Here is a 16,782-nt window from a genome sequence, read left to right on the forward strand (position 1 = left end):
CTCTCTCTCTCTCTCTCTCTCTCTCTCTCTCCCTCCCTCCCTCCCTCCTCCTCTTCCTCTCTCTTTTTTCTCTGTCTCTGTGTCTCCCCCTCTCTCCCTACAGTGGGAGGAAGGAAGAAAGTCAAATGATCATAAGTCTAGATCTGGAACGTGTCTCAAAAGCTATATAGGCCAACCTCTCCCTGGCAGAAAAACTGAAGACAGGAAAATTAATTACCTGAGCTCACATAACTAGTAAGTGACAGAAGGGAGAGCTGCCTACAGATCATCTTATGTCAGATCCTGGACTCTTTTAATTCAGAAAATGTTTATTGAAGCCCTGATTTGCAAGGCACTGGGTACATAATTAATCCTGAGTTGAAACCTGCCTTTAGAGAACTTAGATGCTCCTCTGCCTACCTCCTATGGGTTTCCTTTCCAGAAGAAGATGGTAGCCTTGGTGTTGATCATTTCTTTTGGGAGTGGATCAGTTGCTGGACTTTCATGGCTGGCATACTGATTCCTTACCTGTTATGGAGAGTCGGACTAGGTCTTAGAAGTCACCTTGCCCAGTCCCTTCTGTTATAAAGCAGATAGTCTCTGCCCTTAAGGAGTTTACATTCTAACCTAGCTGAGTTCTTGGCTACAGCCCCAGGACTCTGCTCTATTCCGGAAAAATAAGCCCCCAGCTCCTTGACTGGTTGAGCTGCTCCTGCCTCCGATTTCCCCAGGGCCAGGTGGACTGGCTATGTAGTAATCTTAGCAGCTTCCTGATTGCAGCATCTTCTCTAAGGTGGTCTCTCTGGAGAGGTGACACATCTCCCAGGGGTCTTTTCCAACATCCTCCTCCTCCCACTGCCAGCCTCCTACCCGCCCCAGCTGCCTCCCTAGCTCCCCAACTCCCACTCCCTTGGCTCCTCTCCTTCCTCGTCCTGGCAATTCAGGTTGTGTGTGTTCGACAAAGCTGACACCTTATAGTTAACACTAATTGTAGCTGGGCTCATCTGCCGCACGCTTCTTTCCGCAGCCCTCCAGTGTAATTTGATTCCCTAAATAGCCCACCTCATGTTACAGCTTTAAATAAGGTTCCCATTGGGGGTGGGGGTGGAGGGAGGTTGTCCCCCTTTGTAGCAATTAATGTCACAAGCTCCTGTTATAAAACTTTTGGCGCTCTGCATCCCCCAGTGAAATCTTCTTTTGCTGGAAGGCATTTACATCTCATTATAGCTACAAAGGGGCAATGTCCTCCCGTCTTCACTGAAGGGAAGTATTTAGATCTCAAGATTGGAGAACCCTCCATTTAGAGCTACAAGAAACCCGGAGGCTGCTAGTCCGAGTCCAGTACCTAATCTGATCACAGTTGTCCATTTTGCCTTTGGTAATGTCTAGTTCTTCTTTGATCATAAGTTCTTCCCTTCTCCCAAGATCTGATAAGTAAATTATCCCTTCTTGTTCTAATTTATGGTGTCATCCTTTATGCCCAAATCATGTATCCCCTTTGACCTTATTTTGGTTTGGTGTGAGATGTAGGTCTATGCCCACTTTCTGACATTATTTTCCAGTTATCCCAACAATTTTTGTCAAATAGTGAATTCTTATTCCAGAAGCTCCAATCCAGCATTTAATAGAGCAGGAGTCGCAATGCAGGTCACCCAGCTGTCCATATGAAGGAAGGGAAGGGGAATCGGACATAGAGGGTAGTGCCATGGCTGGCCCAGGTCAGAGGTTGTCAACACAGGCAGGCAGCCACTGGTTCAGGGAATGGTTCTAGATCTGGCACGGAAGGCTTTCCCTGTAACTAGCTGGGGGACCCAGGCTAAGCTGAAATCTTTTGGATCTTCAGTTCTCTGAGAAGGCTGGACAGGATCTGAGCTGGCTCTCCATCTATGATCCTGACAACTCCCTCCCTGCAGCTCTCACCTAAAATGGTGGTTCTGATGTAAAATCAGATTCAGGTCCACTAATCCACAGTTACTGAATTCCTACCTCTTCTATTTATTTAATTCACTTAACATTTCTATGCGCATCCTGTGTGCTAGGTGCAGAGATGGGAATTTGAGAATGAGGTGGATGCAGCCTCCTCAGAGCCTAAAATAAGGGAGCTGCACCCAGGGATCGATGAGCTTCCTCTGAATATTCCAAATCTTCTACTTCTCTGAAGTGAGAGTTACAAGCACTTTGGAGGGGAATTTGACAACCTTAATTGTATCCACACAGATCACAAGCAGAAAGGGACCCGAGGGACCATCTAGCTCAACTCCCTCTTTTTACAAATGAGGAAACTCAGGTTTAGGGATAGCTACTGACTCGCCCAGGTTTGTAAGGGACAGAGATGGGTTCCCTCTGCCTTTAAATCCAACATTGTTCTCCCCAGGGATCTTGCCAACTCATCTTCACTCTGGCCCCTGTTTACCTGTGCTCTTTCTATTTATTGTTCTGAGAAGAGTAATCCAATCCTGACCTAACAGGACCTCTGGGAAGGGTGTGTCCATTGGCTGCCCATTGTTCTCCTGCCAACCTTGTGATTTTCCGGTCCATAAATCTCTACCTTGTCTTCCACTCTCCCCTATTACAATGACCTGGGTGTCTCACTCTTGAATTTGTATCCCTGATCCTTAATACATTGTAAATGCTTGAAAAGTCATCCTTCCATCCATGGATACATACACATACCCCTCACATGAACTTGAAGATAAATCTGCCAAAAAGAGGAAGACAGATCAATTCTCTTTTATTTGTGCTCCCAAATAAATATAAATATTTAGAAAAGGAAATAGTGATCCCAAAGGGCCAGCAGCATGGATTCGTCAATAAAGTTCAGTCATGGTAAACTAACCTCTGTTCCTACTCCAATAGGGAGTGTCAGCAAAAGTTTATCTTCCATTTTATCAAAGCATTTGACAAATTCATTATAGTCTTATGGAAAAGGTGGCTTTTTATGGAAGAGGAGAGGTCACAAGTATAACTAGGGCAGGTGATAGGGTTTGACCTAGGGTAGCAAAATTTAGAGGGTTCTCATATAATCTAGAGCATAGAAGCAGCTGGACTTAGCATTGATTACATAGAGAAACATTCTCACCATGATTGGAAAGTGATCTCTGGTCTAGTTTACCCATCGTACCCCTCAGCGGCAGCCTCCCCATTCAGTGACCAAGAGTTGCTCCAGGTCCAAAAATTGCTAGTTACAGTTAGGCATTGGTTAGACAATTGTGCAACTAGCTGAATGGAAAATTCTAATTGAGTGGAAAAAATGCTCCAGGAAATCTGTGCTTGATCCCGTGCTGCTTACATTTTTATCAATAACTTGGATAAAAGAGTAGATGGTTTGCTTACATTTTCAGATGACATAACACTGAGATAGGACAAGGAATGTGTTTGGATAACAAAGTCCAAACCTCAAAAGATCCTGTCTGGCTTGGATTTTGGGTTGAATCTAATGAAAGAAAGTTGAATTGGGATAAATGTCAAGTCATATATGGGTTCAAAAAATCAATTTCATAAGTATAAGATCAAACGGAAAGAGGAAATTCATCTGAAAGAGATATGGGATTCATGCTTGGCTACTAATTGACTTGATCCTTGGTTTTGCCAAGCTTTGAGATCTTTTAGTTCTTTAAAAAAAAAAAATACATACACGCTTTCCCTCCACTTGGCCATTCCCTCAGGAGTCCAAGGGCTGGTTTCTAGCATGCATCAGAATACGTCCCCTGACCCCCCCTTATCTGCTCTCCCCAGACTCATCTGGATCTACCATGGAGACAATGCACCTAGACTCGGACTCCGCAGCTACGTGCCAGTCACCTAGCAACTCACTGGAACAAGGGTCACCACGCTTAAGCAGCAGATGCCCGGGGGAAAGTTGGACCTGTCAAGAAAAGCTACCAAGTTGGAAAGCGGTCAAGAACAACCCTGGTTCATTCCCGGTCCGATGGCAATTGGCGGCCTGGGAAACCATTGGCAGATGACAGTGACTTGCTGGGAGTCTGGCACTGACTTTGGCGCAGCCAGAACTTTTTGAAGGGGTGAGGAGAGGCTCAATGTGAGATCCCAAGACCATGGAAGTGGCGTGGGTCTGTGTGGGCTATTTGGCCCCTGCCCCAGTGTCGGCCCACTTCCTGAGGGACAGCAGGAGAATAGTGGAAAGAGGGCTGGATTAGGGTTCTGAGGACACAGCCTGGTGAGTTTGGGCCAGTCATGGGGATAACATCGCCAGCCCTCCCACCTCCGAGGATCAGCGGAGGCAGCATGTAAGAAAGTGTATTCTTGTCTGTGGGGAAACCCTATAAAGGCATAAGGGGTCCTGGTATTGAGAGTTTGAGGAAGCAAACATTTATGTCCATGTGAATGTGCTCACTGCAAATCCAGCCCAGGTTCAAAGACTTAGAGAGTTCTAAAGCTTGCCCTCCATTCAGCTTCTCATTTTACAGATAAAGAAACTGAGGCTTGGAGGGAACATAAATCTAGAGCTAGAAGGGACCTCAGATACACCTGGGCTGCCAAGGCTATATCCTCAATCCTCTTCCATGTTAGTTAGCATAGTAAGGATATCCTCATATTCTTATATGTCATAAATATATTTGTTATTTTTCTTTTTTCTCTTTTTATTTTTGACATTCATTTAAAAAACTTTTGAATTCTAAATTCTCTTTTTATCTTTATTTTTGACATTCATTTAAAAACTGAAGCTCTATATTCTTTTTATCTATTTTTGACATTGATTTGAGAAACTTTTGAGTTCTAAATTCTCTCTTTTTATCTATTCATTTATTTTTAAAAAATTATTATAAAAAAATTCTAAATTCTCTTTTTACTTTTGACATTTATTTTAAAAACTTTTGAGCTCTAAATTCTTTTTATTTGACATTCATTTAAAAAAAAAACTTTTGAGTTCTAAATTCTCTCCTTTTATCAATTCATTCATTCATTTATTTTTTTTGCCGAGGCAATTAGGGTTAAGTGACTTGTCCAGAGTCACACAACTAGAAGTGTTAAGTGTCCGAGGCCAGATTTGAAATCAAGTCCTCCTGATTTCAGGGCTGGTGCTCTAACTACTGCTATTCATTTATTTTTGAAAACTTTTGAGTTCTAAATTCTCTCTTTTTATCTATTCATTATTTTTTGACATTTATTTTAAAAACTTTTAAATTCTTTCTCTCCAGCTTATACCCACCCAGTGAGAAAGTAAGCAATATTATAGCAATTATACAGGTGAAGTCATACAAAATACATAAAGATAAAAAACATGTTAAGAACGTCCTCAGCCCCTATCCTTGTTACCAGGTTCCTCAGCTTGTCTCCTTGGGGAGAAGATCAACTCACTTATCTGTAATCACAACTCAGTCTTATATTCCCAGATCTAAGTTTGGCTCCTGTGTCCTAAAAAGGCTTCTCCCTGCGCTCCCCTTGACTTGTCTCACTTGCCTATTTCCAAATAAAGTGGGTGTCCCTGCTTTTGTGGCCAACAGTAGGGGGGCATTTCTGTGCCCTCTATAAAACTGTCCATGGATGAAGTTGCAGAATTTATTTCTAGCCCCAGGACAAATAATCCTAAATCAACCCTTGGTTAACAAAATTGGTAGATCATAAGCTCCTTGAGGTCAGGAATTATTTCTGTTTTAGCAAACACAGTTCCTAGCATTCAATGGGCATTTAATATCTGGCTTGATTGTCGAATAAAATTGAAAACAAACAAACAAGCCGCTAAACATCCACCTGTCACCAGCACCTAAGAGTTCTCCCAAAGGGATGATGGGAATGAGAATCCTTTTGGATCAGCCTTGTCCCTCATGGCTCCAATGTCCTCTGCTTGCAGGATGGCTGGGGAGATGACATCCTGCTTTTTAACCAAGAAAGAAAGCAGCAGAGCAAGAATCAGAGGCCAGACTTGTGGGTTTGAAGGCAGCGTGATTTCCCCAAAGCTCTCTCTCTTTTCTGTCTCCTGGTGTGGCCATTCTTTTGATCACCATTTTGTTTTCAATTAGCTCTGCAGACCCCCAGGGCCATGTCACCTTGTACCTGAAGCTGGCTATGTTGCTATGGGGTCTCTCTAATCCCCCAAATGGGTTAGGAGCCAAAGAAGTTGGGTAGACCTTCATCCTGGCCTTTGGGTAGAACCACAGCTGATCTATTACTGGTGAGAGCTGAGTCTGTGTTTAGTTTGCCATCTTTCCCCCTCTGTTTTTGCCATTAATATGTATTTACAGGGATCTTGGAAGAATCTGTGACTGCTTTGATGGGGAGTTCCCAGCATGGGAAGTCCCTCACCCAAGCAGATCACACACTCTAATTCTCAACCTTTGTTTATATGTTCTGGCCCCTTCTCAGGAAGAAGGAAATGCTAAATTTCAGTAAAAGATTAATGAAAATAAAGGTGTGATTTTTTTTCAACCATAGTTCTAGGGTGTTCTCTGAGGAACCTTGAGCATCTTAAATGTCTTGCCCAGGTCGAGAAGCTAGGAATTGGCAGAGAGGAATGGGAGCCAAGTCTTCCAGACTCTAATCCATTAATGGTTGGATCCCTCTAGCCCCCAGCTTCTTAAACCATGGCCCCTTACCTGAATGTGAGGGTCGCAAAATGTGATTAATTAATCAGTGTTTGATTTGTATTCCCATTTTATATACCTTTATACCTGGGGCTGCATAAACATTTCTGAGGTCTAACAGAGTCAAAAGTGGAAAAAGTGGACTAAATTTCATTTAGTCCAATTCTTATTTAACAGATGAGGAAACTGAGGTCCCCACGGGAGAAGGGACTCACTCACACAGGCAGGAAGTAACAGAGATGGGGTAGGGATTCAGGTCCTTGGATTCCATATGAGATGGTACTCTCCCTGCTGTACGCTCGGCCCCTAATCCCTTACCTGATAGCATGAAAGGGATGACAATTCTGTGACGCTGATTTTGTGATTCTGGCAGTAAACGTCCGCCCTACAATTGTTCCTCTTGTAGAATTTTACACTTTCCTGGTGCTTAGAGGACTTCTAGACAAATGAATCAGCTCTACTGGTCCTCCTTGCAGACTTGGCTTTTCTCCGTCCAGTTAAACTCACAGTTTATTTGCTCTCTCTTCCCCCCAATCCCCTGCAACATCCCCACCTCCTGAAATTCTGATTTCTTCTACCATCCATCATATAGGATTTGATCTTCCAGCTCCACCATTTAATTTTACAGACTAGGAAACTGAGTTCCTGCATGGGACAGGGATTCGCGTGGTGGTACGCTAGGCAAGAGTCAGAAAAGCCTGAGTTCATCCTGCCTCAGACATAATAGTAACTATGTGACCCTCGGTCAGTTACTGAACAGTTGTCTGCCTCAGTTTACTAACCTGCAAAATGGAGAGAATAATAGCACTTTCCTCCTGGGATTATTGTGAGGATAAAGGAAGATAATATTTGTAAAGGGCCTCACAGATCTGGAAGCGCCTTCAATTGTTGTTATTATTGTTAATATTGTTACCCAAAGTTATATAGTTTGTAACTAATAGAGCTAGAATTTTTTGTAAAGGGCTTCACAAACCTGGAAGTGCTTTCTACTGTTATTATTTGTTAATATTATTACCCAAGACTATACAGTTTGTAACTAGTAGAGCTAGAATTTTTTGTAAAGGGCCTCACAAACCTGAAAATGCTTTCGATTATTGTAATTATTGTTATTATTATTGCCCAAAGCTATACAGGTTGTAACTACTAGAATTGGAATTGAATTTTTTTTTTTTAGTATCATATAGATTAAAAAGGACAGGTGACTTTAAAGACTACCTCAAGGAAGATTTCTTGATCTCCCTAGCCAAAAAAATAATAAATAACATAATATATAATAATAAATAATATAAACAACAACAATAATAGCAGCTAGATGGTGCAGGAGCTAGAGGACTGGCTCTGGAGTCAGGGGTACCTGAGTTCAAATTTAATCTCAGACACTTCCTAGTCGTGGGCAGGTCATTTAACCCTGTCAGCCTCAGTTTCCCCATATGTAAAATGAGCTAAAGAAGGAAATGATAAACCACTCTAGTGTCAATTAAGAAAACCCTAAATGGGGTGGGAAGAGACTGAGCAGAAGGGACCACTTCATTTTTCTCACTTTATCCCTGTGGCTAGAATACAGCAAGAACTTAGTAAATGTTTAGCCATTCAATTGCCCCAATTTATTTTTCCTTCCTGGGAATTCTCTCTAAAAACAAAGAAAACAGTTATCCTTGTCTTTGTACATGTCCCCTACTGCATTGTAAGCTCCCTGAGGACAAGAGCCATATCTTATTCTTCAACAGGATTAAAAAGTGGATCCCTCTGGTCTCTTCCACCTCCTCTTTTTCATTCAAAACCTGATTTCTCTTTTCTTAGGAATAAGATCTAGATTTGTCATTTCACTCATTTAGGGAATTTCCAAATGAGGAAACTCCATTCACTGGCACAAGTCGGTGCCTTTGCTGAAACTTGAAGTCCCAGAGCGTTGGCTGGATGAACAGAGCGGGGTTGGGTGACTTGCCAGGTTCTCAGGGACTAAACACAAGTGACAAGGCTCTAACCTTTGTTTTGACACCCACTCCCCCAATCCTCTTTCCACCTATTCCACCGAAGGTCTTTACAGTCATGTGGCTGAGCATCCCCCCACCAAGGGCCGTTCTGACTGGGGGAGCAAGTCTTGGGCAGGCCCAGGCTTCCCATAAGTGGTAGGACAGCGGCGTGGGCCAAGCCTGCAAGCGCCAACGCGGCCTTTGCAAGCAGCAAGCCCGATCCAAAACTGGTCTAACAGGAACTTCTCTCTTCTCTGGAAGTTCCCCGCTCCCCAGACACGCACAGGCCTCCCACAGAACCCGGGGCTGCCTGCTGGTGAAAGGGGCCCGGGAACTTGACCCCGGTGTGCTGGTTCTGTCTCAGGGAGGAGGCTTCCTTCGCCTCCTCCAGCCCCTTCCAGGGATGATTTCTATGGAGGGGCCCCGACCTTCCCCCTGTCCAGGCTTTCTTAACCACTGGCTTGGGGCCCAAGCTTGGCAAGACTATGGAAGGAGGGGGATGGAAACCTCCGGTGGGCCGATGGTATTGAGCATCTTTAGTCCATGTGGTCCCAGACAGGAGATTAATGTATATGTATGTATATATATATATTTGCACCAATTCTACCATAATATCAGCATCAAGGGGTCCAGGAAGCCCTGAACGTGTGGGGTGGTTCGTTATCTACTGCATGAGCCCCCACCTCTGTCCCCAAGGATGGCTCTCTCCTGCCCACTCCAGACCCTGACAGGGGCACATACGGTGCTTTGGCCTGCCAGGGTCCCTTGCTGGCACCCTGAATTTCTTGGGTAATGTCCCAGGGAGTGTAAGTTATGGGCAAGAGCCAGGCCTCCCAACTCCCTTATCTCAGCCTTCGCCTCTCACTGCCCAGCCTCTTCTTCCCAAGCCCTCAAGGAGAGAGCACCTGTGGAAAATATATGGTTTGCAAACACCGTGCAAGCAAACGTTACTTTTGACTTTTATTTACTGTGATGTTTTCTTCCTGTGACACAGCCCAGAAATAGCCCCCAGGTTCCTTTCCCTTCCTTCTCAGCCCTTCATTCTTTTTTCATGCGTCCTTGTGGTCCTGCCCCCTCACTCCCCCTCCCCACTCCTGTCCTCCTCCATGTGAATTTCTCTTTCTAACTGCAGTTTCTCAAGTTTAATTCTCCCTCCTTCACCTCCTCCTCTTCCTTGTTCTCCTTTTCTTCCTCCTCTTTCTCTTTTCCTTTTTCTGTTCCCTCCCTCCCCCCACCCCATCTTTCTGTTTCTCTCTTTGTCTCTTTCTCCTTCCCTCCCTCCTTCACTCTTTTTGTTTCTCTGTCTGTGTGTCTCTCTCCTCCTCTCCTCCCCTTACCTCTATTTCTTTTTCTCTGTCTTTCTGTCTCCCTCCCTTTTTCTCTCCTCTTCCCCCCATCTTCCCCTCCCCTCTCTCTCCTCTTCCCCCTCTCTCTCTTTCTCCCCTCCCAACTCCCTCTCTTTTCCCCTCATTCACTCCCTCCTGACTCCCTCATTAAATCCATTTCTCCTTGGCTGATCCCACTTAACCTCTCCCTCTTTGCCTCTCTTTGAGCCTCTCAGACTGTGCCCTGCTCTTTTGAAGTCGGTCCCCTCCTGCTTTCTCCTTTCATTGCTTCCCTTTCCCAGGGCTGCTGAGCACTCATCACTCCTCCTCCCCTGCCCCCTGCCATTCCCTGGCTATTTTCTCGCCTTTCCTGCAGACCCACTGCTGGTCCCATTCTGCTTCTCCCTTTTTCTTTGAAGGCCCATGGCGGGCAGGATGCACGTTCTGCTAGGGCCCTTAATGAGGACCTGTTGGCTGGGCACGGTGCCCCGCCCAGAGGAGTCTCTGGCGGCCCTCCTCCCTGCCACTGGCACCAGCCCTGGTCCTTGGGCCCCCATCCCCCCGAGCTGGTCTCCAAGGCCACTCTTGGGGGTCACTGGCGTCCCCCCGATTTCTCTCTCCAAAGTGAGGCCAGCTGGTGTCCGATGGATCTGGGTTGCCTCCGATACCCAGCCCCCACCCCAGGGGCCTCAGGGGATTCACATGGGAAGCCAGGTCTTCCTCTGGTGTCACAGAGAAGCGAGCAGGGAGGGCTTGGAAGTTGTGCACATGATGGCCACTCTCAGTGCGGTTCCTGGAGCTCAGGGCACTTTGCAAAGTCCTCCTTCCTCCTTCTTTTAAAGAAAAGAGGCTCTCGTTCAAGTGGGTTGTGAAAAGCCCTTCGGTCTCTTGAGACTTGGCCACCGCGTCTCACTCAGTCTCTACGTCTGTGCAATGGGGACATAGGAACTAGCTTCAAGAATAGACCAGCAAATGCGTGCTGAGCCATCCTGATGACTGATCTCAGCTCCAGGTTGGCCGGAGAAGGTAGCCTGGGAAGCCCAAGATGTGCATGACAATGTCTAGGATTCTTGTTCTTCTTCCTTCTCTCTATATGGGAGGCAGTGTGGTACACTGGTGAGAATATTAGAAGATCTGAGTTCAAATTCTGCCTCTGGTGTTTATAAAGTGTGTGATTTCCCTGGGGTTCAATTTTTGCATCTCTAGGATGAGGGATTGGATCAGAGTAGGGCTTCTCATCCTGGGACCTCCGACTTTAAAAATAAATGTATATTATATATATATATAAAATTTTTTCCTTTGTAATCCTCTGTACTTTATTATATGCATTTAAAACCATAGTTCTGAGAAGCCTGTCGGCTTTCCCGGCCCATCAGTTCAAGGGCCTTTTTGCGTCCCAGTCCCGCGCTCCATCCCCTCCACCCCGACTTTCTCTCTCTGTCTGCCTCCTGTGTTGCTGCCCTACACGGTCTGGACCCAGAGACCCCTCTCCCTGCAGAGGCGGCACCTGCCAGGGGGCAGGGACTCGGGGGCTCAGCGGGCAGAGTTGGGGTGGAGCAGGGAGGCTGAAGCCCACCCTGCACCTGTGGATCTCCCCTCCTTTGTGGGGAGGAGGCTTCCGCTTCCCATTCTCAGAGACAGCCCAGGACCAGGTGGAAGAGAAAGAAGGGCACTTCAGGGAGGGCACTGCCCGCCCCCTTCTTCAAGGAGAAGGGGAATGGGACCCGAAGAGCCCCCTACCTGGGTGCCTTTTAAGCTAACTAACCTATCACCCCTCACCAATAAGTTACAGAAATAAAAGTTCGTATCTCGTGCCTTTGTAAGAGACCCCGCTCCCCTTCCCCCCTCCCCGTGGCTGGGCCTGGCCCCTGGCTCAGCGGGGGAGAGGGCTCACATAGTTGGCTGGGAACAGGCCCAGCTGGTTGTGCAGTCTGCCGGTCCACCAGGACGGGTTGGAGCTGTCCAGGACCTCCACCAGCTCTCCCGTGCAGAAGCCCAGCTCATCCTCCTCCTCCGCTTTAAAGTCATACAGGGCCCGGGCCCAGCGAACTCTCTGTGGGAAGGAGACAGGGGAGGGGGGCAGAGGCAGAAAGAAAGGGCCAGGCCGTGAATCGGGGGCTTCTGGTGCTCCTCCATTCCCTCCTTCCTCCCAAGGACCCACCCCCAAGGCAAGGCTCCTCAGGAACCGTGGGGGGATTCCAGGCAAACTGAGGCTTGAGGTCTCCAAGGGAGGCCCCAGCCACCTCAGTGGGCAAATCTGGGCCACTTGGCCACTGGGTGGGCCCTGATCGGCTCAGGGCCCATTGGGGAGCAATCCCAGAATCCTAAGGGCCTTTCCCTCCCAAACACATCCACATACAAATCTGCCTAGAGATATAAACATAGATGTATAATGTCTAAGTGTATATATAATGTATGTGTATAAATAATGTACAAATGTGTAAGGTATAAAAATGTATGTACGTAAAGGCATATGAAACATACCTCATACACACACACATACACATATCACACTGTCATTTATTGGTGCACATGCATGCACATATATACATATGTACACATGTATATGTAGTGTATAAATGTATGAATAATGTATATACAATACATATATGTATAATGGACAAATGGGTATAAATGCAAATAATGCACACATATTTACATATAGATGTGCAAATAACATATAAACACATACATATAAACAAATGTATATATAAAATGCACATTATAAAGCTTTATGCATACACATGTTGCACATGTACATACATATACCTATGTGTGTATATAATGCATAAATGTGTAAATAATGTACACGTATACCTACAAGTATAATGTATAAATGTGTTAAGTTATAAACATATATAAATGTATGTGTATAAACATAAACACATGAATATGTAGACACACAGATAAGTACATATATAAAGCATGTTCAATATGCATTTTTATACATTTATATGTATATATTTGTATGTTTATATAATACATTTATATATGTTCATACCTTATTTACACATAAATGCATGTATAAAATGCATGATACATGCTTTATATAAACATATATGTGCATATATATACATAGATAGATAGATAGATACATATATTATAAATAATGCATAAATGTGTATATAATGTATCGCATGTATAAATAATGTACAAATGTGTGAATTTACGTATAAAATGCATATCAAACATGTTTTATATATGTATGTACACAGACATGTAGATACATACATACATTATGTACACACTTATATATTATATATATATGTATGTATAAAATGTACAAATGTGTAAATGATGTATAAATATATAAATGTATATATATATAAATATATGTATATAAATACATATTAAATATGATTCATCCATACATATACACATCTGTACCACTGTAATTTATTGGTATGCATTCAATATAGTATATATGTATATACATATATGTATAGTGTATAAATAATACAACATACATGCATGCACGATAGACAAACATGTATGGATGTTTAACTAATGTACATGCAAACAGATACATATAAATAATATATAAACACAAATATGTATAAAATACATATTAAACATGCTTTATACATGCAGATATATGTTGCACATATGCATAAAACCATATAGATATATACACATGTATAAATAATGTATAAATGTACATATACATACAAGTATAAATGTATAAAAAGTTATTAACATATATAAATGTATTTATATAAACACACATAAATGTATGTATAAGTATATATTAAACATATCATGCATATTTATACATACACGCACATGTATGTGGATTTTTTTGAATAGATAAAAGTGACCATTATTTGCTTTATTTCTTATAGTGCCTTGGTCACTGGTTGGGGATCGCTTGAGTCAAACTGAGACCTGTGAAGTCTTAACTTAGAAAGGGCCAAGGCTCCCCCTGCATCCTGGGCCATCCCTAGTTGGCCACAGGGCCCCATGGCTCCACAGGGGAAAGTGGGGCAGGTGCCCTTGCCCAGCCCTCCCTCCCTTGCAAGCAGTTCACTTGTATGACATCACTCCCTAACATCATGGCCTTTTTGAGAACAAAAAACCACAACCTGCCCCATGAGGAAAAGCTTCCTAGCAAGGCTTAATTTAGACCAGGGAGTCCTGGTGTGGGAACGCTCTCTGCGGTGCAAATTGGTGGTTCCCTTAGAGAGGAAGCGGGAGCTCCATGAGGAGTCTCCAGGACTCATGCTGCCTCTGCTCTGGCTATCTTGGAAAGTCGTGGGCTCCCCTTAGCGGAGGTCTTCAGGCAGAAGCTGGATGACCCTTGTTGGGGATATGATGGCGAGTCATTTGTCCCTCATTCTTGAAGAGGACCGTGTGTGTTTCATTAGATTGTAAGCTTTTTGAGGGAGGGACCATTTCAGTTTTGTCTTTACGTCCTCAACATGTATAAGAGTGCCTGGCACCTAGTAGGTGCTTTATAAATTGGGGCATAGTTTGGGGGTGGGCAATTGTACCTCCAGCACACAGGAAGGGAAACTTCTAATTCTTTTCTTTTTAAAAAAATTTTTTTGAATAATTAATTGAATTGAATAATTGAATTATATAATTTGAATTGAATTAATTATTAATTTGAAATAAATAATTGAATTATTAATTCAATAAAATGAATAATTTGAATTGAATTATAAATAAATTGAATAAATTATGAAAATGAAAATTATGAAGCTTCTAATTCTTGGTCCTGGCTCCTTCACGAGAGCCTCCTTGACCTCCTGAAACCACAAAGGGGAACTTGAAACAACAGAAGGACCTTCTACAAACAAGATAAGGAGGACTGGCCTGGCAGCTATTCCCAGCACATGATAGCCAGTCCCCGGGTCTTGTACCTCTGGGCACCCAGGCCTGAGCTGTTCCCTTCTCTGCTTCCTTCTTTCAGGGCTCTGGGGTGTCTTCCTCCAGGGGGCCTTTCCTGATCTCATCCCTCATTACTATTCTCCTTTTTCTGAGGTTATTTTGGTTATTCGGCACTAACCGAAAAGGACCTGAAGCCCCCTGCTCCAGCTCCCTTGTTGTACAGAGGGAGGACCTGTCCAAAGTCTCCTGGGTAGGACGTGTTAGCCCCAAATCAGCAAATGGAACAATATAGTGAAAGGATAAGAGGCCGAATCCTCTGCCTCCATCACCGAAGGGCTGATTCCGGACCTAGGATGGGGGAGGGAGGCTGCTGCCTCCACGAACCTTAGTGCCCCTGTAGTACTTAGAGAGAGGCTTATTTGGGAATGGATTGCCCCTCTCAGTTAGAACATCCGCCTTTTTCTGTCTCTGTACCTAGGCCCGGCGCATAGTAGGTGCTTGTGAAAAGCTTGTTCCACCGACTGGAAAGGCCGGCTTGGGAATCTGGAGACGTCTGCTCCCCCGCTAATCCCTCTAAATCACTTTGGAGTCTCTTTCAGTGACAGCAACAAACTGGCCTCAAGCTTATAATAACAGAGCTCGCAGTTACTGTCAGAGAGCCAGGACGGATGGGTGACGAGCTAACCCTGATGCTGCCCCGAGGGTGGGAATGTCTCACTTGGGTGTGCCCACTGGAGGCAAGTTCCCAAGGCAGGCAGGCTCACGTCCCGGGCTAAGCTGGACTGAGGAGACAAATGACCTGCCCGCCAGCCCCCGTCCTCCCCTGTTCTCACAGGGACAGAATTGAGGCTTGCTGCTGGGACAGTGCTTCGGAACCACCGGCTGAAAGCCGCCCCCACTCAGTGGTCATCCAGCTTTTGCCCGACATTGGGGAACCCACGACCTCCAAGATGGTGACTTTTTCTTGGGTAGTTCCTCCTGTCAGGCAGAGAGCCTGGAATCCAGGGCCTGCCGGGACCCGAGGAGGAAGGCCTTCCCCAAGGCCCAGGCTGCTCTGCCCCAATGCCGTGGAATGCTGGCGAGCGGCCCCGTCCTTTGTACTTCCCTCATCCCGAGAAGGTCCAAGGAGCTGGGTGGGGAGGCGGCCCCAGCAGGTGTGCCCCAAGAGGGGCTTATTTCTGCTTGCTGCAGAGGCAAGCCCGGGAAGCAGGCAAGTAGGTACAAGACTGAGCAATACTGGGTAAGGATAAGAGGCTGAAGCCTCTGCCTCCACCAAATAGGGTTCAAAGGGCTAATGGCAGGGCTAGGATAGCCCATAGGCTGCTGCCCATGGACCTTCATGCCCCTGCAGTACTTAGAGAGAGGCTGTGTCGGGGAGGAGCAGTTCTCCCTCCTTCCCTCCCTTCCTACCCCAGACCATTCCTTCTGCTGCTTGGGAGAAGCCAGGAAAGGCCAGATACACACCCCAACCAATTGCAGCTGTTCTGGGTCTGTGTGTCTCCGATGCATGAGGGCGGGGCTCATCTCAGGGTTCATCCGGCGCCCATCACTGATGTCAAAACTGCCTCCTCGCCGGTCCTAGGAAAGGAGATTGTTTTATTTATTTATTTTGCTGAGATAATTGGGGTTAAGTGATTCTCCCAGGGCACAGCTAGGAAGCCTTAAGTGTCTGAGGCCAAATTTGAACTTGGGTCCTCCAGATTTCAGGGCTGCACCCCTGAAACATCATTAATTAGTACCGATAGAGGAATGGGAAAAGACCTGATCTGGAGTGGACTCAATGTCCTCATCTGTAAAAGGGTATAATAACATCCCTTCCCTTTGTTTTCTTCTTTTCTTTCTTTCCTTCCCTCTCTCCCATGTCTTTGTGATCCTTAAAGCACTTAAAGAAATAGGAATGATTTGAATTTGGGTTCAAACCTTGGTTCTGCCCTTTATTACCGGTGTAACCTCTGGCTAAGTTATTTTACTTTTTTCGACCTCCAGTTTCCCCATCTGTAAAGTACAGGGTCCCTTCTAGAGCTAGAGTTAAAAGGCCAGAACCGCAGCTTTTAGCCTCCTGGGGGCCCTTGACAATATGAATCCAGGAAAGAGGACTGTTGCTGACCCAGGTTAGGCCCCAAGCCAGCCACC

The 16,782-nt window shown here is 45.1% G+C and overlaps 1 protein-coding gene across 3 annotated transcripts in view; it reads right to left on the reverse strand.

Annotated features, from left to right (window-relative positions):
* Positions 1 to 9,918: 9,918 nt before the first annotated feature.
* The window catches only part of GRAP2 (GRB2 related adaptor protein 2), a 91,443-nt gene continuing 84,579 nt past the window's right edge, over positions 9,919 to 16,782 (reverse strand). For all 3 annotated transcript variants that reach the window (XM_003770994.4, XM_031937920.1, XM_023504348.2), the window contains 2 exons: positions 16,114 to 16,227; positions 9,919 to 11,872 (listed from right to left, as the gene is read on the reverse strand). In XM_003770994.4, the coding sequence (XP_003771042.1) occupies positions 11,693 to 11,872; positions 16,114 to 16,227 (294 nt within the window). In that variant the 3' untranslated portion in view covers positions 9,919 to 11,692. The remainder of the gene's footprint in view (positions 11,873 to 16,113; positions 16,228 to 16,782) is intronic.

Source organism: Sarcophilus harrisii, chromosome 5, assembly GCF_902635505.1.
Source record: "Sarcophilus harrisii chromosome 5, mSarHar1.11, whole genome shotgun sequence".
In the NCBI taxonomy this organism is placed as follows: domain Eukaryota; kingdom Metazoa; phylum Chordata; class Mammalia; order Dasyuromorphia; family Dasyuridae; genus Sarcophilus; species Sarcophilus harrisii.